General features: G+C 39.0%; 1 protein-coding gene across 1 annotated transcript; it reads right to left on the reverse strand.

Annotated features, from left to right (window-relative positions):
* Positions 1 to 40: 40 nt before the first annotated feature.
* Positions 41 to 26,685, reverse strand: LOC310940559 (nidogen-1-like; the record flags this gene model as incomplete). Its single annotated transcript, XM_083905548.1, has 19 exons — positions 41 to 1,145; positions 1,653 to 1,765; positions 1,866 to 1,989; positions 2,117 to 2,274; positions 12,846 to 13,017; positions 13,614 to 13,740; positions 14,574 to 14,746; positions 14,830 to 15,090; positions 16,538 to 16,666; positions 16,784 to 16,927; positions 17,031 to 17,168; positions 18,711 to 18,944; positions 19,060 to 19,260; positions 19,860 to 20,105; positions 20,199 to 20,339; positions 20,415 to 21,127; positions 21,928 to 22,151; positions 22,268 to 22,558; positions 26,470 to 26,685. The coding sequence occupies 19 exons, from the start codon at positions 26,683 to 26,685 to the stop codon at positions 1,024 to 1,026; spliced, it is 3,927 nt and encodes a 1,308-aa protein (XP_083761674.1). The 3' UTR covers positions 41 to 1,023.
* Between the last annotated feature and the right edge of the window lie 48 nt (positions 26,686 to 26,733).

Consider the following 26,733-nt stretch of genomic DNA (forward strand, 5'->3'; position numbering starts at 1 on the left):
TAATGAATGAAACAGACCATAATAATCACCATGAGGTCAGAGTTCATCCTCAGCACCAGAATAATAATAAAAAAATCAGGTCATTATTTACAAGTTCATATAAAAAATACAAACAAAACAATTAAAAAAACACTTTTTTTAGTTTTGTGAAAGAAGAAGAAAAATGATGATGAAATATCGAATAATTTAAGTGAAAAAACTTCATTAATGTTTGATTTAAAAAAGTGTTTCGGCCAATCAGATCGCAGACATGTGACCTGTGACATCACACCTTTAAAGCACCGCAGGTCAGCTGACGTCGTTAAAGCTCGGCTCTGTGACTGTATCCACTTCCTGTTAAAGCTCCGCCCCCAAAACACTGTTTTTTGTAGCGTCAGCATTTTGTAAAAAATTTAAAAACGTGCTCTGAAAACGTAGAATACGGAGGAAGGCTCCGCCCCTTTCTGTTTACCGATATAACGTTTAAGCTAAACTTAAAGCTTGGATCAGTGCGTGACTCCTCCCACTATCTTACGTTAGTTTTTTTTTGCATAGCTAGAATTTATTTTTGTCTTTTTGACAAAAGTTTTTTAACGTTAAAAAAAAAAATGTGAAAGATTGAAACACGCATTAAGGCTCCGCCCCCTTTTCTACTTTATGAATAAGCCTTAAAGCTCGGGTCAGTCACTGTGCAAATGCTAGCATTAGCATTCTGGCCCCTCCCATCCGCCCTCTGGCCAAAGCTCCGCCCCCAAAACACCAGAGCTCATGTTTTGGTCACATTAATGTAACGTTAGTAATGTTTAGATTATAATGTTATATTTTGCTACATTTTTAGTTTTTGTGACATTTTACACGTAAAAACGATCACATGACCTGAAGTGTGACATCACAACGACGTCGCGATGACATCATCATCATCAGTGTGAGGTCTGAGCCGCGTTCACCAACAATCGTTCAGTTTGAGTAAGAAAAGTAAAAAAAAACAAAATAAGACGCAGATTGTGTTTTTTTCCCCACGTTGACGTAGTTTTTCTCGCGCTCTCACAGGTTTCTCTCGTCACATCGGTCGTCGGCGGCGACGGCGTCTGGGCAGCGACAGGTGAAGCCGCCGTGTCTGGGCAGACACAGGTGAGAACAGCCGGCAGCCGCGCAGTAATTATACACTGAAGAGACGGAGAAAAACACGTCATCATCACAGAAAAAAACACATATGTACATATATATATATTTATTTATATATATATGTACATATATACACACACATTTATGTGTGCATATATGTGTGTATATATGCATATGTACATATATGTGTACATTCGTATATATACATAGATGTATTATATATGTATTTACGTACATACATACATATGTACATACATCTGTACGTATATGTACATATGCGTACATATACGTACATATACGTAAATATATGTATATATGTACATAAATTTACAAATGTATGTACATATATACGTATATATATGTATATACATATATGTACATATAAATATATGTATATATGTACATATATTTATATAAGCATATATATGTACATATAAATATATGTACATATATATGTATATACATATATATGTACATATAAATATATTTATATATGTACATATATACATATACTGATATACTATCACAGTGATAAATGTGACTTGTACCTTGAGGACAGTGTGTTGTTGCCATGGTGATGCCGTAGAGACGCGAGCGTTTCTGAGGCAGGAATTCTTCTGTCTCCGTCTGTGAGTGACGGTCCACGGCGACAACTGCCTCTCTGTCAACAACAACAACAACAACCACGGCGTTACACACCTGTGTGTGTGTGTGTGTGTGTGTGTGTGTGTGTGTGTGTGTGTGTGTGTGTGTGTGTGTACCTCCTCCAGTCAGTGTAGTACAGTTTCCTTCCAAAGGAAACGAGACCAAACGGATACTGGACGCCGTCGAGGATCCTCCTCCTCTGCCGCTGGTGAAGATCAAAGCACTCGACCACGCGAGTCCCTGTCGACCAATCAGAAGACAAGCCACGATGTCACATGACCGACAGTGTATGTTTCTGACACAAAGTGACCACACGAGGCAGCAGAGGACCAGTGTCCTGTGACCTCTGAGCCAGAATCTCCCTCACCTGCGTCGGCCCAGCACAGCTGTTGGGTGTCGAGGTCAAAGGTCAGGCCGTTGGGTAGGCCCAGGTCGTCCTTCACCAGGACTGTCCGCTCTGTCCCGTCCATGTTGGACATCTCGATTTTGGGTCCGTCTCTGTCCCAGTCTGCCCAGTAGATCCGGCTGAACCAAAACCACATGAGAATAAACAGAAACTTTTACGTTTAAAATACATTTAAACATTCTTTTGTTCCAAAATGTGATAAAAACGACTTATTATACTATGTTGTTCAACATTTTTTGAAGAACATTTTCTTGGTCCAAAATTTGACAAAAACGACATACTATACTATGTCATCGACCTCAATGTCATACTACACTAATTCATCCAAAATCTGACCATTTTTTTAGAAAAACATAGTTTTGTCCAAAATTTTCCAAAAACGACATACTAAACTTTGTCGTCGACCTCAATGTCATACTACACTATTTCGTCCAAAATCTGACAATTTTTTTGAAAAAAATTGTTTTGTCCAAAATTTGACAAAAACGACATACTATACTATGTAGTAAGTCACACTATACCATGTGGTCCAAAATGTGACAATTTTTTGAAAAAAAAATTTGGTCCAAAATTTGACAAAAACGACATACTATACTATGTCGTCCAAAATCAGAAAATTTGAAAAAAAAAATATTTTTAGCCCAAAATGTGACCAAAACGTCATACTTTACTTTGTCGTCGACCTCAATGTCATACTACACTATTTCGTCCAAAATCTGACAATTTTTTTGAAAAAAATTGTTTTGTCCAAAATTTGACAAAAACGACATACTATACTATGTAGTAAGTCACACTATACCATGAAGTCCAAAATGTGACAATTTTTTGAAAAAAAAATTTGGTCCAAAATTTGACAAAAACGACATACTATACTATGTCGTCCAAAATCAGACATTTTGAAAAAAAAATTTTTTTTAGCCCAAAATGTGACAAAACGTCCTACTATACTATGTCGTCGACCTCAATGTCATACTACACTATTTGGTCCAAAATCTGACCATTTTTTTGAAAAAAAGAATTTGGTCCAAAATTTGACAAAAACGACATACTATACTATGTCGTCCAAAATCAGAAATTTTATTGAAATTTTTTCTTTTAGCCCAAAATGTGACAAAACATCCTACTATACTATGTCTTCGACCTCAATGTCATACTACACTATTTGGTCCAAAATCTGACCATTTTTTTGAAAAAAAGAATTTGGTCCAAAATTTGACAAAAACGACATACTATACTATGTCGTCCAAAATCAGAAATTTTATTGAAATTTTTTCTTTTAGCCCAAAATGTGACAAAACATCCTACTATACTATGTCTTCGACCTCAATGTCATACTACACTATTTGGTCCAAAATCTGACCATTTTTTTGAAAAAAAGAATTTTGTCCAAAATTTGCCAAAAACGACATACTATACTATGTCGTCCAAAATCAGAAATTTTATTTAAATTTTTTCTTTTAGCCCAAAATGTGACAAAACGTCCTACTATACTATGTCTTCGACCTCAATGTCATACTACACTATTTGGTCCAAAATCTGACCATTTTTTTGAAAAAAAGAATTTGGTCCAAAATTTGACAAAAACGACATACTATACTATGTCGTCCAAAAATCAGAAATTTTATTTAAATTTTTTCTTTTAGCCCAAAATGTGACAAAACATCCTACTATACTATGTCTTCGACCTCAATGTCATACTACACTATTTGGTCCAAAATCTGACAATTTTTAAAAAAAAAGAATTTGGTCCAAAATTTGACAAAAACGACATACTATACTATGTCGTCCAAAATCAGACATTTTGAAAAAAAAAATTTTCTTTTAGCCCAAAATGTGACAAAACGTCCTACTATACTATGTCTTCGACCTCAATGTCATACTACACTATTTGGTCCAAAATCGGACCATTTTTTTGAAAAAAATAATTTGGTCCAAAATTTGACAAAAACGACATACTATACTATTTCGTCCAAAATCAGAAATTTTATTGAAATTTTTTCTTTTAGCCCAAAATGTGACAAAACGTCCTACTATACTATGTCTTCTACCTCAATGTCATACTACACTATTTGGTCCAAAATCTGACCATTTTTTTGAAAAAAAGAATTTGGTCCAAAATTTGACAAAAACGACATACTATACTATGTCGTCCAAAATCTGACAATTTTATTGAAATTTTTTCTTTTAGCCCAAAATGTGACAAAACGTCCTACTATACTATGTCTTCGACCTCAATGTCATACTACACTATTTGGTCCAAAATCTGACCATTTTTTTGAAAAAAAGAATTTGGTCCAAAATTTGACAAAAACGACATACTATACTATGTCGTCCAAAATCAGAAATTTTATTTAAATTTTTTCTTTTAGCCCAAAATGTGACAAAACATCCTACTATACTATGTCTTCGACCTCAATGTCATACTACACTATTTGATCCAAAATCGGACCATTTTTTTGAAAAAAAGAATTTGGTCCAAAATTTGACAAAAACGACATACTATACTATGTCGTCCAAAAATCAGAAATTTTATTTAAATCTTTTTTTTTTAGCCCAAAATGTGACAAAACGTCCTACTATACTATGTCTTCGACCTCAATGTCATACTACACTATTTGGTCCAAAATCTGACAATTTTTAAAAAAAAAGAATTTGGTCCAAAATTTTACAAAAACGTCATACTATACTATGTCGTCCAAACATCAGAAATTTTATTTAAATTTTTTCTTTTAGCCCAAAATTTGACAAAACGTCATACTATACTATGTCATCAACCTCAATGTCATACTACACTATTTGGTCCAAAATCGGACCATTTTTTTGAAAAAAAGAATTTGGTCCAAAATTTGACAAAAACGACATACTATACTATGTCGTCCAAAATCAGAAATTTTATTGAAATTTTTTCTTTTAGCCCAAAATGTGACAAAACGTCCTACTATACTATGTCTTCTACCTCAATGTCATACTACACTATTTGGTCCAAAATCTGACCATTTTTTTGAAAAAAAGAATTTGGTCCAAAATTTGACAAAAACGACATACTATACTATGTCGTCCAAAATCAGAAATTTTATTGAAATTTTTTCTTTTAGCCCAAAATGTGACAAAACATCCTACTATACTATGTCTTCGACCTCAATGTCATACTACACTATTTGGTCCAAAATCGGACCATTTTTTTGAAAAAAAGAATTTGGTCCAAATTTTGACAAAAACGACATACTATACTATGTCGTCCAAAATCAGAAATTTTATTGAAATTTTTTCTTTTAGCCCAAAATGTGACAAAACGTCCTACTATACTATGTCTTCGACCTCAATGTCATACTACACTATTTGATCCAAAATCGGACCATTTTTTTGAAAAAAAGAATTTGGTCCAAAATTTGACAAAAACGACATACTATACTATGTCGTCCAAAAATCAGAAATTTTATTTAAAAAATTTTTTTTAGCCCAAAATGTGACAAAACGTCCTACTATACTATTTCTTCGACCTCAATGTCATACTACACTATTTGGTCCAAAATCTGACAATTTTTAAAAAAAAAGAATTTGGTCCAAAATTTTACAAAAACGTCATACTATACTATGTCGTCCAAAAATCAGAAATTTTATTTAAATTTTTTCTTTTAGCCCAAAATTTGACAAAACGTCATACTATACTATGTCATCAACCTCAATGTCATACTACACTATTTGGTCCAAAATCTGACCATTTTTTTGAAAAAAAGAATTTGGTCCAAAATTTGACAAAAACGACATACTATACTATGTCGTCCAAAATCAGAAATTTTATTGAAATTTTTTCTTTTAGCCCAAAATGTGACAAAACGTCCTACTATACTATGTCTTCGACCTCAATGTCATACTACACTATTTGGTCCAAAATCTGACCATTTTTTTGAAAAAAAGAATTTGGTCCAAAATTTGACAAAAACGACATACTATACTATGTCGTCCAAAATCAGAAATTTTATTGAAATTTTTTCTTTTAGCCCAAAATGTGACAAAACGTCCTACTATACTATGTCTTCGACCTCAATGTCATACTACACTATTTGGTCCAAAATCTGACAATTTAAAAAAAAAAAGAATTTGGTCCAAAATTTGACAAAAACGACATACTATACTATGTCGTCCAAAATCAGAAATTTTATTGAAATTTTTTCTTTTAGCCCAAAATGTGACAAAACGTCCTACTATACTATGTCTTCGACCTCAATGTCATACTACACTATTTGGTCCAAAATCGGACCATTTTTTTGAAAAAAAGAATTTGGTCCAAATTTTGACAAAAACGACATACTATACTATGTCGTCCAAAATCAGAAATTTTATTGAAATTTTTTCTTTTAGCCCAAAATGTGACAAAACGTCCTACTATACTATGTCTTCTACCTCAATGTCATACTACACTATTTGGTCCAAAATCTGACCATTTTTTTGAAAAAAAGAATTTGGTCCAAAATTTGACAAAAACGACATACTATACTATGTCGTCCAAAATCAGAAATTTTATTTAAATTTTTTCTTTTAGCCCAAAATGTGACAAAACATCCTACTATACTATGTCTTCGACCTCAATGTCATACTACACTATTTGGTCCAAAATAGGACCATTTTTTTGAAAAAAAGAATTTGGTCCAAATTTTGACAAAAACGACATACTATACTATGTCGTCCAAAATCAGAAATTTTATTGAAATTTTTTCTTTTAGCCCAAAATGTGACAAAATGTCCTACTATACTATGTCTTCGACCTCAAAGTCATACTACACTATTTGGTCCAAAATCTGACCATTTTTTTGAAAAAAAGAATTTGGTCCAAAATTTGACAAAAACGACATACTATACTATGTCGTCCAAAAATCAGAAATTTTATTTAAAAAATTTTTTTTAGCCCAAAATGTGACAAAACGTCCTACTATACTATGTCTTCGACCTCAATGTCATACTACACTATTTGGTCCAAAATCTGACAATTTTAAAAAAAAAAGAATTTGGTCCAAAATTTGACAAAAACGACATACTATACTATGTCGTCCAAAAATCAGAAATTTTATTTAAATTTTTTCTTTTAGCCCAAAATGTGACAAAACGTCCTACTATACTATGTCTTCGACCTCAATGTCATACTACACTATTTGGTCCAAAATCGGACCATTTTTTTGAAAAAAAGAATTTGGTCCAAATTTTGACAAAAACGACATACTATACTATGTCGTCCAAAATCAGAAATTTTATTGAAATTTTTTCTTTTAGCCCAAAATGTGACAAAACGTCCTACTATACTATGTCGTCGACCTCAATGTCATACTACACTATTACGTGCAAAATCTGACAATTTCTTTGAAAAACAGAATTTGGTCCAAAATTTGACAAAAACGACATACTATACTATGTCGTCCAAAATCAGAAATTTTATTGAAATTTTTTCTTTTAGCCCAAAATGTGACAAAACTTCCTACTATACTATGTCTTCGACCTCAATGTCATACTACACTATTTGGTCCAAAATCGGACCATTTTTTTGAAAAAAAGAATTTGGTCCAAAATTTGACAAAAACGACATACTATACTATGTCGTCCAAAATCAGAAATTTTATTGAAATTTTTTCTTTTAGCCCAAAATGTGACAAAACGTCCTACTATACTATGTCATCGACCTCAATGTCATACTACACTATTTCGTCCAAAATCTGACAATTTTTTGGAAAAAAATTGTTTTGTCCAAAATTTGACAAAAACGACATACTATACTATGTCGTCCAAAATCAGAAATTTTATTTAAATTTTTTCTTTTAGCCCAAAATGTGACAAAACATCCTACTATACTATGTCTTCGACCTCAATGTCATACTACACTATTTGGTCCAAAATCGGACCATTTTTTTGAAAAAAAGAATTTGGTCCAAATTTTGACAAAAACGACATACTATACTATGTCGTCCAAAATCAGAAATTTTATTGAAATTTTTTCTTTTAGCCCAAAATGTGACAAAACGTCCTACTATACTATGTCTTCGACCTCAAAGTCATACTACACTATTTGGTCCAAAATCTGACCATTTTTTTGAAAAAAAGAATTTGGTCCAAAATTTGACAAAAACGACATACTCTACTATGTCGTCCAAAAATCAGAAATTTTATTTAAATTTTTTTTTTTAGCCCAAAATGTGACAAAACGTCCTACTATACTATGTCTTCGACCTCAATGTCATACTACACTATTTGGTCCAAAATCTGACAATTTTAAAAAAAAAGAATTTGGTCCAAAATTTGACAAAAACGACATACTATACTATGTCGTCCAAAAATCAGAAATTTTATTTAAATTTTTTCTTTTAGCCCAAAATGTGACAAAACGTCCTACTATACTATGTCTTCTACCTCAATGTCATACTACACTATTTGGTCCAAAATCTGACCATTTTTTTGAAAAAAAGAATTTGGTCCAAAATTTGACAAAAACGACATACTATACTATGTCGTCCAAAATCAGAAATTTTATTGAAATTTTTTCTTTTAGCCCAAAATGTGACAAAACATCCTACTATACTATGTCTTCGACCTCAATGTCATACTACACTATTTGGTCCAAAATCGGACCATTTTTTTGAAAAAAAGAATTTGGTCCAAATTTTGACAAAAACGACATACTATACTATGTCGTCCAAAATCAGAAATTTTATTGAAATTTTTTCTTTTAGCCCAAAATGTGACAAAACGTCCTACTATACTATGTCTTCGACCTCAATGTCATACTACACTATTTGATCCAAAATCGGACCATTTTTTTGAAAAAAAGAATTTGGTCCAAAATTTGACAAAAACGACATACTATACTATGTCGTCCAAAAATCAGAAATTTTATTTAAAAAATTTTTTTTAGCCCAAAATGTGACAAAACGTCCTACTATACTATTTCTTCGACCTCAATGTCATACTACACTATTTGGTCCAAAATCTGACAATTTTTAAAAAAAAAGAATTTGGTCCAAAATTTTACAAAAACGTCATACTATACTATGTCGTCCAAAAATCAGAAATTTTATTTAAATTTTTTCTTTTAGCCCAAAATTTGACAAAACGTCATACTATACTATGTCATCAACCTCAATGTCATACTACACTATTTGGTCCAAAATCTGACCATTTTTTTGAAAAAAAGAATTTGGTCCAAAATTTGACAAAAACGACATACTATACTATGTCGTCCAAAATCAGAAATTTTATTGAAATTTTTTCTTTTAGCCCAAAATGTGACAAAACGTCCTACTATACTATGTCTTCGACCTCAATGTCATACTACACTATTTGGTCCAAAATCTGACCATTTTTTTGAAAAAAAGAATTTGGTCCAAAATTTGACAAAAACGACATACTATACTATGTCGTCCAAAATCAGAAATTTTATTGAAATTTTTTCTTTTAGCCCAAAATGTGACAAAACGTCCTACTATACTATGTCTTCGACCTCAATGTCATACTACACTATTTGGTCCAAAATCTGACAATTTAAAAAAAAAAAGAATTTGGTCCAAAATTTGACAAAAACGACATACTATACTATGTCGTCCAAAATCAGAAATTTTATTGAAATTTTTTCTTTTAGCCCAAAATGTGACAAAACGTCCTACTATACTATGTCTTCGACCTCAATGTCATACTACACTATTTGGTCCAAAATCGGACCATTTTTTTGAAAAAAAGAATTTGGTCCAAATTTTGACAAAAACGACATACTATACTATGTCGTCCAAAATCAGAAATTTTATTTAAATTTTTTCTTTTAGCCCAAAATGTGACAAAACATCCTACTATACTATGTCTTCGACCTCAATGTCATACTACACTATTTGGTCCAAAATAGGACCATTTTTTTGAAAAAAAGAATTTGGTCCAAATTTTGACAAAAACGACATACTATACTATGTCGTCCAAAATCAGAAATTTTATTGAAATTTTTTCTTTTAGCCCAAAATGTGACAAAATGTCCTACTATACTATGTCTTCGACCTCAAAGTCATACTACACTATTTGGTCCAAAATCTGACCATTTTTTTGAAAAAAAGAATTTGGTCCAAAATTTGACAAAAACGACATACTATACTATGTCGTCCAAAAATCAGAAATTTTATTTAAAAATTTTTTTTTAGCCCAAAATGTGACAAAACGTCCTACTATACTATGTCTTCGACCTCAATGTCATACTACACTATTTGGTCCAAAATCTGACAATTTTAAAAAAAAAAGAATTTGGTCCAAAATTTGACAAAAACGACATACTATACTATGTCGTCCAAAAATCAGAAATTTTATTTAAATTTTTTCTTTTAGCCCAAAATGTGACAAAACGTCCTACTATACTATGTCTTCGACCTCAATGTCATACTACACTATTTGGTCCAAAATCGGACCATTTTTTTGAAAAAAAGAATTTGGTCCAAATTTTGACAAAAACGACATACTATACTATGTCGTCCAAAATCAGAAATTTTATTGAAATTTTTTCTTTTAGCCCAAAATGTGACAAAACGTCCTACTATACTATGTCGTCGACCTCAATGTCATACTACACTATTACGTGCAAAATCTGACAATTTCTTTGAAAAACAGAATTTGGTCCAAAATTTGACAAAAACGACATACTATACTATGTCGTCCAAAATCAGAAATTTTATTGAAATTTTTTCTTTTAGCCCAAAATGTGACAAAACTTCCTACTATACTATGTCTTCGACCTCAATGTCATACTACACTATTTGGTCCAAAATCGGACCATTTTTTTGAAAAAAAGAATTTGGTCCAAAATTTGACAAAAACGACATACTATACTATGTCGTCCAAAATCAGAAATTTTATTGAAATTTTTTCTTTTAGCCCAAAATGTGACAAAACGTCCTACTATACTATGTCATCGACCTCAATGTCATACTACACTATTTCGTCCAAAATCTGACAATTTTTTGGAAAAAAATTGTTTTGTCCAAAATTTGACAAAAACGACATACTATACTATGTCGTCCAAAATCAGAAATTTTATTTAAATTTTTTCTTTTAGCCCAAAATGTGACAAAACATCCTACTATACTATGTCTTCGACCTCAATGTCATACTACACTATTTGGTCCAAAATCGGACCATTTTTTTGAAAAAAAGAATTTGGTCCAAATTTTGACAAAAACGACATACTATACTATGTCGTCCAAAATCAGAAATTTTATTGAAATTTTTTCTTTTAGCCCAAAATGTGACAAAACTTCCTACTATACTATGTCTTCGACCTCAATGTCATACTACACTATTTGGTCCAAAATCGGACCATTTTTTTGAAAAAAAGAATTTGGTCCAAAATTTGACAAAAACGACATACTATACTATGTCGTCCAAAATCAGAAATTTTATTGAAATTTTTTCTTTTAGCCCAAAATGTGAAACAAACGTCCTACTATACTATGTCATCGACCTCAATGTCATACTACACTATTTCGTCCAAAATCTGACAATTTTTTGGAAAAAAATTGTTTTGTCCAAAATTTGACAAAAACGACATACTATACTATGTCGTCCAAAATCTGACCATTTTTTTGAAAAAAAGAATTTGGTCCAAAATTTGACAAAAACGACATACTATACTATGTCGTCCAAAATCAGAAATTTTATTGAAATTTTTCTTTTAGCCCAAAATGTGACAAAACGTCCTACTATACTATGTCTTCGACCTCAATGTCATACTACACTATTTGGTCCAAAATCGGACCATTTTTTTGAAAAAAAGAATTTGGTCCAAAATTTGACAAAAACGACATACTATACTATGTCGTCCAAAATCAGAAATTTTATTGAAATTTTTTCTTTTAGCCCAAAATGTGACAAAACGTCCTACTATACTATGTCTTCTACCTCAATGTCATACTACACTATTTGGTCCAAAATCTGACCATTTTTTTGAAAAAAAGAATTTGGTCCAAAATTTGACAAAAACGACATACTATACTATGTCGTCCAAAATCAGAAATTTTATTAAAATTTTTTCTTTTAGCCCAAAATGTGACAAAACATCCTACTATACTATGTCTTCGACCTCAATGTCATACTACACTATTTGGTCCAAAATCGGACCATTTTTTTGAAAAAAAGAATTTGGTCCAAATTTTGACAAAAACGACATACTATACTATGTCGTCCAAAATCAGAAATTTTATTGAAATTTTTTCTTTTAGCCCAAAATGTGACAAAACTTCCTACTATACTATGTCTTCGACCTCAATGTCATACTACACTATTTGGTCCAAAATCGGACCATTTTTTTGAAAAAAAGAATTTGGTCCAAAATTTGACAAAAACGACATACTATACTATGTCGTCCAAAATCAGAAATTTTATTGAAATTTTTTCTTTTTGCCCAAAATGTGACAAAACGTCCTACTATACTATGTCATCGACCTCAATGTCATACTACACTATTTGGTCCAAAATCTGACCATTTTTTGGAAAAAAATTGTTTTGTCCAAAATTTGACAAAAACGACATACTATACTATGTCGTCCAAAATCTGACCATTTTTTTGAAAAAAAAGATTTGGTCCAAAACTCGACAAAAACTTCATATTTTTGAATAAATGCTTAATAATGTACTAATGAACATTATTGTAAAGTGTTACTAAACGTGTTAAACTCACCCGTACGCCGGGTCAGCAACGATGGGTCGAGGGTTAACCAGGTCACTGTCAAACAGGACACGACGCTGAGAACCGTCCAGTCTGGACACTTCAACTGTGTCCTTCATAGAGTCTGTCCAGAAGAGGAGGCGTGACACGTGGTCCAGGGCCAGACCTTCAGGACTCTGTAGATCTGAACACATCACACACACCATTATGACTGACTGGCTATATATATATATATATATATATATATATATATATACATATACAATATATAAGGTCAACATATATAACGTGAATATATAATGTGAATATATATATAAAGTCAACATATATAAGGTCAACATATATAAGGTGAATATATAATGTGAATATATATATAAAGTCAACATATATAACGTGAATATATAAGGTCAACATATATAAGGTGAATATATATAAGGTCAACATATATAAGGTCAACATATGTAACATGAATATAGTTAAGGTGAACATATATATCTAAGGTTAATATATATATATGGTGAATATATAAGATGAATATATATGTTAGTTGATATATATATAAGGTGAAAATATACTGTATAATGTGAATATATATAAGGTGAATATACATATGGTCAATATATGAGGTGAATATATATATATATTTAAGGTGAATATATATGTATATATATATATAAGGTGAATATATATAAGGTGGATATATATATATACATACATATATATATACATATATATATATATATGTATGTATATATATATATAAGATGGCGTCTCTTGTACCTTCAGTGAGGACAGTAAGGACGTCTCCTCCGCTCAGATGAGCTTTACTGATGGACGGAGCTGTGATGTCTGTCCAATAAACTGTCTTCTCTACACAGTCATAGACCACAGCGATGACCACACGGTCCTGAAGGACATCAGAGGACATCATTAGAGGACATTAGAGGACATTAGAGGACATTAGAGGACATCAGAGGACATTAGAGGACATCAAAGAGAGGACATTAGAGGACATCAGAGGACATTAGAGGACATCAAAGAGAGGACATTAGAGGACATCAGAGGACATTAGAGGACATCAGAGGACATTAGAGGACATCAAAGAGAGGACATTAGAGGACATCAGAGGACATCACAGGACATCAGAGGACATTAGGGGACATCAGAGGACATCACAGGACATCAGAGGACATCAGAGGACATCACAGGACATCAGCGGACATTAGGGGACGTCAGAGGACATCGCAGGACATCAGAGGGGACACCAGAGGACATTAGGGGACATCAGAGGACATCACAGGACATCAGAGGACAACACAGGACATCAGAGGACAACACAGGACATCAGAGGACATCAGGGGACATTATAGGACATCAGAGGACAACACAGGACATCAGAGGACATCAGAGGACATTAGAGGACAACACAGGACATCAGAGGACATCAGAGGACATTAGGGGACATCAGGGGACAAAGACACATTCATTCACCACAAGACATTTTCAAAGAGTCTTTTGTGTGGACGGACAGAGACGAGGACGTTTCAGGACATTCCTGAGCAACAGTGAGCGCGTTTGTCCGTCAGCTGTTTTACATACGACAGTGAGGTGCAAACAGGAAGTGTCGCTTAGCAACGGAAAACCCTCTGAGGGAGACACACATACTCAACCTTTCAAAATAAAAGTCTGACACTAAAACACAAGCCCTCAGTTTTCAAAATAAAGGTCTGAGTGTCTCACAGGTATGTACAGCAGAGCTCTGGCTTCGTCCGTCTTCATGTCGTATCCGTCCAGAGGAACGTGTTCGATTTTCCCGCTCTGAGCGAACAGCAGAGCACTTCCTGTAGCGACGGGGCGGACGTCGGGCCGCGGCGTCGGACCCACAGGGGGCGGAGTCACGGCCTGGTCAATGCCTGTGAAGGAAGAGGGCGGAGTTAACGGAGGTCAGGCGCGAGGTCAGCTGAGCGTCACGACGACGGCGAGCGTGAGGACTCACACAGCGGCGAGCTGCCCGGTCCGGTCCGGGTGTTTGGGATCTCCTGACCGTTAGCGTTCACGCACCAACACTGCTGGATGCTGCCGTGACACTGCGTCGACGCGAAGGCGCCGCGATCGTCGCACTGTGGAACGTACGGAGAGACGGACGGAGGAGGACGGAAGAACCAGAACACAGACGAGGAGGCGGAGGCATGGGCGGAGTCAGAGGCGGAGTCAGAGGCGGAGTCTCGCTGACGCTCACACGCCGTCTTCTCTCGCTCTGAGGAAACGAAATCACAGTCAGTTAGACGTCTGCACAGTTTTCAAAATAAAAGCCTTGGTTTCTGTTCTTTATTTTCAAAATAAAAGTCTTGTTTCTGTTCTTTATTTTCAAAATAAAAGTCTTGGTTTCTGTTCTTTATTTTCAAAATAAAAGTCTTGTTTCAGTTCTTTATTTTCAAAATAAAAGTCTTGTTTCTGTTGTTTATTTTCAAAATAAAAGTGCTGGTTGCTGTTCTTTATTTTCAAAATAAAAGAGCTGGTTGCTGTTCTTTATTTTCAAAATAAAAGAGCTGGTTGCTGTTCTTTATTTTCAAAATAAAAGTGCTGGTTGCTGTTCTTTATTTTCAAAATAAAAGAGCTTGTTGCTGTTCTTTATTTTCAAAATAAAAGCGTTGGTTTCTGTTCTTTATTTTCAAAATAAAAGTCTCTGGGTTCACATGCTAAAACGATCCAACATTTTCCAAAATAAAAGTCCCTGTTTCTGTTTTTTAGAAAGAAAGAAAACTGGAATATTTGCTCATTTCTTTTTAGTAAAGATTCTAATATTCAATATGTATATACATAAACATATATATATATATATATATATATATGTTTATGTATATGTATATATATATATGTCATATATATATATATGACATAATCTAAGGCTTTCCTTAGATTATGTCAAGGTAACTTTGACTGTTAAATATAAATAAAGTCAGATTCAGAGATGAAAGAGGAGCAGGAAGCTCTTCATGTCCTCAAGACAACAATCATGTCTTTGTCTGACAGACGAGGACAGAGACACAGACAGAGACACAGACAGAGACACAGACAGACAGAGACACAGACAGAGACACAGACAGAGGACGAGCAGCAACAACAAGAGGACGACGATCAAAGACGAGAACAGTGACAGAGAAAATAATAACGTTCAGGAAAAGACGAGTAATGAGATGTTAGTGCTGAGAGACACCTGGAAGACACACACACACACACACACACACACACACACACACACACACACACACACACACACACACACACACACACACAGAGACACAACAACAACACTTCAAACACCACAACGATGATGAGTCACACGTCTTTGTCTCAGTGTTAAACTGAAGTCTGTAAACCACTCACTCTCTCACACCAAAGTCACTCACTCTCACACACCAAAGTCACTCACTCTCCCACACCAAAGTCACTCACTCTCTCACACCAAAGTCACTCACTCTCTCACACCAAAGTCACTCACTCTCCCACACCAAAGTCACTCACTCTCCCACACCAAAGTCACTCACTCTCCCACACCAAAGTCACAAAGACGTGAACGTGTTCTTAAAGATATCGTAGTTTCTTCAAAATAAGACATATTTTTTAAAATCACATTCACGTTTAACCTCATTGACACTCAGTGGCCACCGGAGGCAGCAGAGAAGCAGAGAAATGGTCCATACCTGTGGAGGCGGGGCTGCACTGGAGTCCGTCGCCATGGAAACCAGGACGGCAGCGGCAGACGTAGGAGCCTGGCGTGTTGGAGCAGGAGGCGTGGCCATGACAGGGGGCGTGGCCACACTCGTCTACATCTGATACAGGAAACACGAGTGAACAGGAAGTTCTGTTTGATCTGTCTTTACAAAACAAAACACTCCTGACTCCAGTCATAACAACACACACACACACACAGACACACACACACACACCTTGACAGACCCGCCCATCGCCCTCAAACCCTCGCAGACAGGCGCAGGAGTAGGTGGAGCCTCCACCGTAGCTGCACGCCGCTCTCTCAGGAACATCGCAGTCGTGACTTCCTGTCTGACAGTGATCGACCGCACGGACTTCCTCTGCAGGAACAACACACACACACACACACACACGTGTTTACTGCTGCTGTTCCTGTTTCTGCCTGTAGGGGGCGTGTCTTATTACAGCGTGTGCGTGCGTTACCATGGCAATAGCGTCCGTCTCCAGTGAAGCCGCTCATACACTCACAGGTGAAGTCCAGACCGTCACCTGACCTGCACGCCGCGTTGATGTCGCAGCCGTGACGACCGGTGAAACACGGATTCTGCTCCGGAGCGCCACCTGTAAACAAACAAACACACAAACAAACGTGAACAACCGCGACGACCGCTAACGGCCGCGATGGCCACTGTGTGGCGCCAACAACAATCAGTGGTGTCAGCGTTGAAGGTGTACTTCCTGTTGCCAGCAGGTGGCGCAATCACAGTTTATCATCGTGGACGATTCAGACTAACCGTTTATTTTAGCTTATTATTGTTTATTCTTTTAAAGACTGTAGGGGGCGACAGACACACTGTTTCAACTGCTCTTTAGGTCTTTTCTGTCGTTTGTCTGTAGTTTATCCGTCAGTCGTTTGTTCGTTAGTCGTTTGTCTGTAGTTTGTCTGTCAGTCTTTTGTCAGTAGTTTGTCAGTAGTTTGTCTGTAGTTTGTCTGTAGTTTGTCTGTAGTCAGTGGTTCAGAGTGAATGTCCTTCAGCATCAAACAGGACAAACAGTCGTCTGTGTTTCCTCAGCTGTGTCTGTGTTGGCGGGAGGTAAAAGGTCAGAGGTCGTGGGGGAGGAGCTTCAGTGCTGAAGGAGGACGTTACACAAACAAACAGGAAGAGGAAACATCTGTGTCCACTATCACAACCATGTGTGTGTGTGTGTGTGTGTGTGTGTGTGTGTGAGTGTGTGTTCTTGTACTTGCGGCATACTGAGGACCAGTGAGGGTTTTTAACCAACAAAGTGAGGTCATTTTTACGGAGTGAGGACATTTTGGCCGGTCCTCACTTTGTTTTGTTTAATTATGGACCAAAACATTTTTGTCAAAGATTTTTTCAAATTTTGGAGAACATAGTATAGTATGACGTTTTTGACAAATTCGTAGAAACATTTTTGGTCAAATTTTTTTTTCTGTTTTTCTTTTCAAATTTTGGACCAACATTTTTTTTTTTTCAAATTTTGGACCAAAATTTTTTTTTTTAGTTTTGGACGACATAGTATAGTATGACGTTTTTGAAAAATTTTGGACGAAAAATTTTCGGTCCCATTTTTTTTTCAATTTTTTTTTCTAATTTTGGACCAAAAAAAAATTCTGTCAATTTATTTTTTTTAATTTTGGACGACTTAGTATAGTATGACGGTTTTTTTTTTCAATTTTTTTGTCAATTTTTTTTTCAAATTTTGGACCAAATATTCTGGGTCAACTTTTTTTTTTCAAATTTTGGACCAAAATTTTTGGGTCAACTTTTTTTTTTCAAATTTTGGTATGATATTAAAAAAAAAAAAAAAAATCCAGCTCTTTTTGCACTGGGGCTCCACCTGCAGACATTTTATGGTTCTGCAACCAGTAGTTCTTTATAGATGTCATTCATGAAGTAGATATTTGTAATTGTGTTGATTTATAAAGTGGAAATGCTGGTCCTCACTTTGTCAGCAAATACAAGAATGTGTGTGTGTGTGTGTGTGTGTGAAGAGAATCCATCACTCACACATTCATACAGCTGAATGTGGACCAGCGGAGCCGGGATTGGAACCCTCACCCTGGACACACTGACCACCATCATTCACGTTAAAGGGACAGTTGAGGGTCTTTGAGCGCCTCCTGCTGTCTGAACTCACCGTGGATGGGGCCGATCTTGTTGGTCATGGCGTAGCGGATCAGCTCGTTCTGCTCGTCGAACCACACGAAGACCTGGTCCACGCTGAGCTGCTGTGTGGACGGCGCCGCCCTGGTGGCCTGGCTGTGCGGGCAGGTCTGGAAGGTGATGGTCTGACGCCACTGGTACGTCCTGGTCTGGACGGAGCCGTCGGGCAAAGTGATGGAGTAGTCGCGGCTGGAGGAGGAGGTGATCACTGCAGGGGAGGAGCCGGAGAAAAACGGTGAAAACCTCGTTAGCATTAGCATTAGCATTAGCATTAGCATTAGCATTAGCGTGGTTTTGAGTCTGCATGGTTTTTAAATCCTCACGGTCGCGGTCGTAGTGGTAGATCTCTTTGTACGGGTCGATGTGGACGGAGGCGCCCTGAGGCACGGCGGGCACGCTCCCCTCCAGCGTCGTACTCACCACCAGGTGATCGTGTTCGTCGATGCCTTCAAACTTCTGCCTGATGCTCAAACGTTCGTTCCCGGGATGAAAGATGACGTCGGCCTGACGCGAAAACACGGCACCTGCGCGGACCACACACACACACACACGTGTTAGCTTAGCAATAGCGAGGGCAGCGTTGAAGGTGTACTTCCTGTTGCCAGCGGGTGGCGCAATCACAGTTTATCATCGTGGAAGATTCAGACGAACCTTTTATTTTAGCTTATTATTGTTTATTCTTTTAAAGACTGTAGGGGGCGACAGACACACTGTTTCAACTGCTCTTTAGGTCTTTTCTGTCGTTTGTCTGTAGTTTGTCTGTAGTTTGTCATTAGTCGTTTGTCCGTTAGTCGTTTGTCTGTAGTTTGTCTGTAGTTTGTCGTCAGTCGTTTGTCCGTCAGTCATTTGTCTGTAGTTTGTCCGTACTTTGTCCGTTAGTCGTTTGTCTGTAGTTTGTCAGTCGTTTGTCCGTCAGTCGTTTGTCTGTAGTTTGTTCGTCAGTCGTTTGTCTGTAGTCTGTTCATTAGTCATTTGTCCGTCAGTCTTTTGTCTGTAGTTCGTCAGTCATTTGTCCGTCAGTCGTTTGTCTGTCAGTCGTTTGTCCATCGATATCATAGCTGCTGCTGTTCGACACATAAGCTAAGTGTTAGCTTAGCGAGAAAACAAGCAAAGGCCTCCTGACCAATGAGACTGAAGCCGTTCTCAGACTCCGGTTGCTCCAGAGCGAAGGCCCAGCCGATGACTCCGCCCAGTGAGGACAGCGGCTGCAGCGACGGTCCGGCGCTCGCGGGGATGTTACTGATGGCCACGTAGGCGCGTCCGTCGTTGATCACCACGTACGAGTGCAGGTCATTGTTGCTGAGCTCCACTGGAGCCCCGCCCACAAACACGCGACCGTTCACCTTCCCGTTCATCCTCTGAGGTTTGCCTGGAAAACAAAGCAGAGTTGGACGACCTGGTAACGTCTGAAAATATGTGTGTGCTACTTGTTTCCTTTGCTATTGCTGAAGATGCTCCTTACCGTCAGGAACACAGTCCTTCCCGTTACCGTAGTAACCGGGCCGACAGTGGCAGCAGTATCCGTCGCTGTAATCCTGACAGTCCGCAAAGGCCGAGCACTTGTGCCTGTTGTGGACACACGACTCCGAACTGTACGCAAACACTGCGGGAAAAAAAAGACGGAAAACTCAGCGTCAACGGAAACAAGAGCAGGAAGTTGTTCTGAATCACGATTTACCATCAACGTCCAGATCTTCGACTTCGTCCACCACGATGATCTGCGGGTGACGGGGATGGGAGCGAGGCGGCACTGGTCGGGCTGGTTCAGGGTCGATGTATCGTGGTTGGACAGGATCCGGGTCAGGGTACCGCGGCTCGACTCGGGGGTATTCTGGTTCCCTGGGTTCAGGACTGGTGTATCGTGGTTGGACCGTATCCGGATCAGGGTACCGTGCCTGGACTGTGGCGTATTCAGGTTCACCGGGTTCAGGACTGGTGTATTGGGGTTCGACGGGATCAGGATCAGGGTACCGGGCCTGGACTGTGGAGTATTCTGGTTCCCTGGGTTCAGGGCTAGTGGACAGCGGCTCAAATGTGGGGTCTTTGGTCTCAGTGTGGTCTGAGTAAGTTGGACGAAGCGTTTCTGTGGCGCTGTACGTCGCCGTGACAGTGTTGAATCCTGGGAATTCCGTCTCAAACGGGCCGTTCCCCGACGAGGCGGTCTCGTCTTCCGGGTTATCGGTTTGGTCCTCGTTGGGAGTCTTGGTCGCTTCCGGTGTTTGGTAAGTTGTGACGTCGGTGTCCTCAGGTTGCCTTGGCAACATCGTCACAGGAGATTCTGTGGTTAGCTCCTCCTCCTCCTCCAGAACGATTCCTGGTATAATGGTGGTAAAGACCCCAGAGGGACCGATCTCGTACACCCAGACTCCTTTGCGACCAGAGTTCGTCTTCCTGGTTGAACGTGAGAAGTAAATCAGTGTGAGTGAAGGACATTTTATCGATAAAATCATCAGATCAAATAATTTTGTCTGACAGAAGTCAGGAGTTTGGAGTCATGAGACCACAAAGGTCCAGAACTTTAGCCTCAAAAACCTTTTTGATGTTTCAGCTTCAGGTTCAAAGACCAACCTTCTGATGTTCTCAGAGATTTTGGGTAAAAAACGATGGGAGGAGTCGGGTCATACCGTGGACCGGTCCAGTCCATCGTCGTCTCATCTACAGCCAATTAACCTCTGCGTGCTTTTGGACTGGATTTGGACTGAAAGGCCAACCTGAATTCAAACCTGTGACCTTGTCAACGTGAGCCAAAAATGCTAGCAACTGCTCCGCCCTGTGGGCCTTCAGACAAGAACTCCAAAGGCCAACCTTCTAAAGTTCTAAGAGATTTTGAGAAAATGACAATGGGAGGAGGCGGGTCATACCGTGGACCGGTCCAGTCCATCATCGTCTCAAGATCTCTTAATTTAGAGAGTCCAATTAACCTCTGCATGCTTTTGGACTGGAGTTGAACTGAAAGTCCAGCGGTCGAACCTGGACTCAAACCAGTGACCTTCTCACCGTGAGCCAAAAATGCTAGCAACTGCTCTGCCCCGTGGCCTTCAGACAAGAACTGCAAAGGCCAACCTTTGGATTCAAGCCGTCAAGGATTCGCAGACTAAACAGCTACCGAAGACTTCGCAATACGACATCGTAAATATTTACAGAGCGCAAAACAAACCAGCAGCTGTTAAAAAGTACCAACAGATTCGTACTTGGTGAGTTCCCTGACGGAGGCCTCTTTGTCGTCGGTGGTCCTGAAGTACGTCCCCTGTTTTGTCCACCAGCCGCTCACCAGACCTTCATTGAAGCCGGCTTCTAGGAGCTTACTATCGCCCCCGATGGACGTGGAGAGGAACTGCAGGCCGTCTGCGGGATAGAGGAGGACGGCGCAGGAGGACGACTCCATGAGGACCACGACCAGCTGGAAGGTGTTTCTCTGGAAGCACAAAGCAAATGTTGCTGAGCAGCAGTTCTTAGTTTTGGCCTTTATGTGGCGTAGTCATTTAGTTCACACCGGACCAGGTCTCAGAGACCAAATCCAACATGGCTGACCTTAGTGTCCGGTCCAGGTGAACCCTGAGCGGTCATGTTGACCCACGTGACCACGAGGACACTGCGAGGCTCTGCTCTGCTGTCTCTGGGGAAAGCTTGAGCGATGTGTCCACTGGCTCGTCTCAGAGTGTCCTCACTGCTGTCCTCTCTGTAGAAGACGCTTCCTCGTCCATCGCTGTTGTCCAGGTCTCCCAGCAACGCAGCCGCCATTTTGAACTTGGCCGGCATCTTCCCGAGGTACTCGGTCTGCGCCGGAGGTTTGACCACCGACACGAATCCATTGGTGTTAATCTGCAGAACGACAGAGGATACATGAACACATGAACACGTGAACACATGAACACATGAACACGTGAACATGTGAACACATGAACACATGAACACATGAACACGTAAACATGTGAACACATGAACACATGAACACGTGAACACATGAACACATGAACATGTGAACACATGAACACATGAACATGTAAACACGTGAACACGTGAACACATGAACATGTAAACACATAAACACGTGAACATGTGAACATGTGAACACATGAACACATGAACACGTGAACATGTAAACACATGAACACGTGAACACATGAACATGTAAACACGTAAACACGTGAACATGTGAACATGTGAACATGTGAACACGTGAACATGTGAACACGTGAACGAACATGAAAACGTGAACATGTGAATACGTTAACACATGAACACATGAACGCGTGAACACATGAAGACAACTGTGTGTGTGTGTCTGTGTGTGCGTGTGCGTGTGCGTGTGCGTGTGTGTGTGCGTGTGTGTGTGCGTGTGTGTATGTGTGTGTGTGTGTGTGTGTGTGTGTGTGTGTGTGTGTCCACCCACGACAATCTCAAACAATAACGTCTTCTTTCTCTCAGAAGAAGAAAAGGATCTTTTAACGTCAGCCTGAAAAATGTCTGTGAGGAAACGTCCTGCAGCTGTGACCATGAAGAGGGTCACTGTGTGAGGACGAAGATGAAGACGAGGACGAGGACGAGGACGAAGACGAGGACGAAGACGAAGACGAAACAAACTCACTTCACGTCTTTTTATCAGCTCTGAATAATCACACTGTTCTTTAAGTGACACCAACTCAAGCTTCAGGTCACATGAAAAGATAAGAAAACTGTCACTCTCCCACACCAAAGTCACTCACTCTCTAACACCAAAGTCACTCACTCTCTAACACCAAAGTCACTCACTCTCTAACACCAAAGTCACTCACTCTCTAACACCAAAGTCACTCACTCTCTCACACCAAAGTCACTCACTCTCTCACACCAAAGTCACTCACTCTCCCACACCAAAGTCACTCACTCTCCCACACCAAAGTCACTCACTCTCTCACACCAAAGTTACTCACTCTCCCACACCAAAGTCACTCACTGATTTTAGTGAATTCAGCTTTTACTGTGAGCTAAAATCACTGGTTTACTCTGTGAGGGTTAGTGTGGGACAACAACAACAACAACAACAACAACAACATCATGAGTCAAGACTTTAACCACAGTAAAGTTTTCTCTGTGGTCGACACTTAATGTTTCACATGTTGAGCTGATTATTATCATTATTGTTATTATATTTACTGGAGGGTGACGACACTCAGGGGGCGTGTCCTAACATCCATCAAACTGAGGCCGACTTCACGACAACAACAGTTTCAACACGAGGTAAAAAATGACAGAAATGTGACTTTATGGTTTTAAAAACCTCTCAAAGTGACTCATGGATCATTAAACTCAGGAGTTCCTCTGTGTTCGATCCCCTGACAAAGACGCTAACATCTGTTTGACCGCAGACGTAAACGTTTCACGGCTGTTTTTAACGTTTACGTTTACGTTGAAATATTGTGTTAGGACAGAAGACGTTAGGACAAAGTGTCAAACAGGACGACGAAGAACAGACTCAGCTAGAGACGCTCTGATGTTTACGTTCACCGTCGCTAACGTAAACACACGAGCGTAAACATCGCACACTTTGTAACCTCACGTGTACGAACGAGTCGCGTGTCTCGTGGATCCGACGTCTCGCTAACGTCAGTGTTTATCGCAGACGTCGCTGTTTGCGTTTTTTTCAGCGTCACAGACGTCACATTTCAACGCTGATCGTGGTTTCAAGGGGGAAAAAAAGTTGTGAAGTTAGATTGTACACGGGATTAAGCTAACGCTACTGCAGCGGTTAGCTGTGACAGTCGCGCGACCACTTTAGCATGAGTTAGCATCTGTTTGCAGTCGCTGAGACGCAGAAATGTGTCCCTCCTCCCCCTCCTCCTGCTCCTCCTCCTCCTCCTCCCCCTCCTCCTCCTCCTCCTCCTCCTCCTCCTCCTCCTCTCTGGAGCGTTGCCATCACACATGTCTGACCTGTGAGGTCATGACTATCAGCGTGAGAACGTCCTGAATGTTGACATCTGTGTGTGTGTGTGTGTGTGTGTGTGTGTGTGTGTGTGTGTGTGTGTGAGTAAGTGTGTGTGTGTGTGTGTGTGTGTGTGTGTGTGTGTGTGTGTGTGTGTGTGTGTGTGTGTGTGTGTGTGTGTGTGTGTGTGAGGAGGACACGTCTGTCTCTGTCTGTGTCCTCCAGATGTGGACCATAATTACTGTGTGTGTGTGTGTGTGTGTTTGTGTGTGTGTGTGTGTGTGTGTGTCTATATCTGACGTTTTATTCTGAAAATCTCCTTCTAACATTCTTCAGAAAAGGGAAACCCCAAATATTTTCAAACTAAGATTTAATCCAGAAAATTCAAATTCAGACCGGAGGCTCCGCCCCTTTACGGACATTTTTAAAAACAATCGCAATTAAAAATGTGTGTGTGTGTGTGTGTGTGTGTGTGTGTGTGTGTCTGTGTGTGTGAGGGTAAAAAAAACAAAGTGTCGAGTCATCACTTCCTGTTCGACATGTGAACGCGACCCGGTATCACACGTCTGTGTGTGTGTGTGTGTGTGTGTGTGTGTGTGTGTGTGTGTGTTAAGGGGGGAGGGGGAAACAAATGTTGAACAGGAAACTGAAGTTTGTAAACCACTCACTCTCCCACACCAAAGTCACTCACTCTCCCACACCAAAGTCCATAGAGAAAACCAGTGATTTTTGCTCACAGGCCACACAGGAGCTGCTGGTCCTCTGCTGCCTCGTGTGGTCACTTTGTGTCACTGAGTTAAGTCTAAAGTAAATATTTTAAAAGCTGAATTCGCTAAAATCAGTCATTGTGACTTTGGTGTGAGAGAGTGAGTGACTTTGGTGTGGGAGAGTGAGTGACTTTGGTGTGGGAGAGTGAGTGCTCCTGGAACGAAGGCTCCGCCCACCAGACTGCTACTTGTCTGATAGGCTCCGCCCACATTTGACACGTTTTTACTCTATTTTATTGTTTACGTCTGATTCAGATTAAAGTGTAGACGCAGCAATCGGGATTAACGTCACATGACCTGAGGAATGCACTCACACAGTGTGTGTGTGTGTGTGTGTGTGTGTGAGGAATGCAGATAAGGCACACACACACACACACACACACACACACACGTATGTGTAAATAAGTGTAAACAATGAATGAAGGTTTAATTACATTAACAGAAGCTGATCAGACCTTATCAGGTGTCAACACACACACACACACACACACACACACACACACACACACACCCACACACACACACACACACACACACACACACACACACCACTGAAACAAAGAATCTCTGATAAAAACAGTGATTTAATCTCAAAGTGGCCTGACTGCAGCGCCCCCTGTCTTCTGTCTCCAGAATTGATTTTTTCCAACACTCAGAATTTAAACTTTTATAATGTTTTCATTTTTATAATAATATTATTTGAATAATAATTACATATTTTTTGAATATTTTCTAATGTTTTTGACTTTAATTTGGGCCCCTGAACTCCTTAGACACGGCCCTGCTGAGGAGCGTGAACGGCGCGCGTGCAGTGATCGACTCTTTTAATGAGGACACGGATCGATAATCGATATTTGCCGAACTTTAAAGAGTCAAAGTTAAAGTTAAAGTCAATGAAAGAGATTTTGATTCTGATTCGATTTAAAGTCGTAAATCTTTGTTTTTTGCTTAAATCGCTGTAAAAGTGGACGAAGTTCTGTTCATTTTCTCTCTTTCTTGAACTATTTTGGTTTATTATGGTTGGTTCGATGACGTCACAGTGGATAAAGCGGTTCTGGACTCACGTGCACGCGCTGGTCTCGGTCGCTGAAGAAGAACAAGGTTCGGTTGAGACGCAGCTCGACGGTGACATCGTCCCCGGGATGAAGCTCCTGATCTCCGGCGTCTCTGCCGAACTCGAACAGGTCCTGGAGCCGCAGAGCGGAGCTCAGGTCCGGGTTCAGGCTCAGGCTCAGCAGGGACAAACAGAACCAGAACCGGCTCCGGGACCCGGGACTCATGGTGATGCAGCGGCGGAGAGAGAGAGAGAGAGAGAGAGAGAGTGGAGT

This window comes from Microchirus variegatus, assembly GCF_963457635.1.
Source record: "Microchirus variegatus genome assembly, chromosome: 19".
NCBI classification, from domain to species: Eukaryota; Metazoa; Chordata; class Actinopteri; order Pleuronectiformes; family Soleidae; genus Microchirus; species Microchirus variegatus.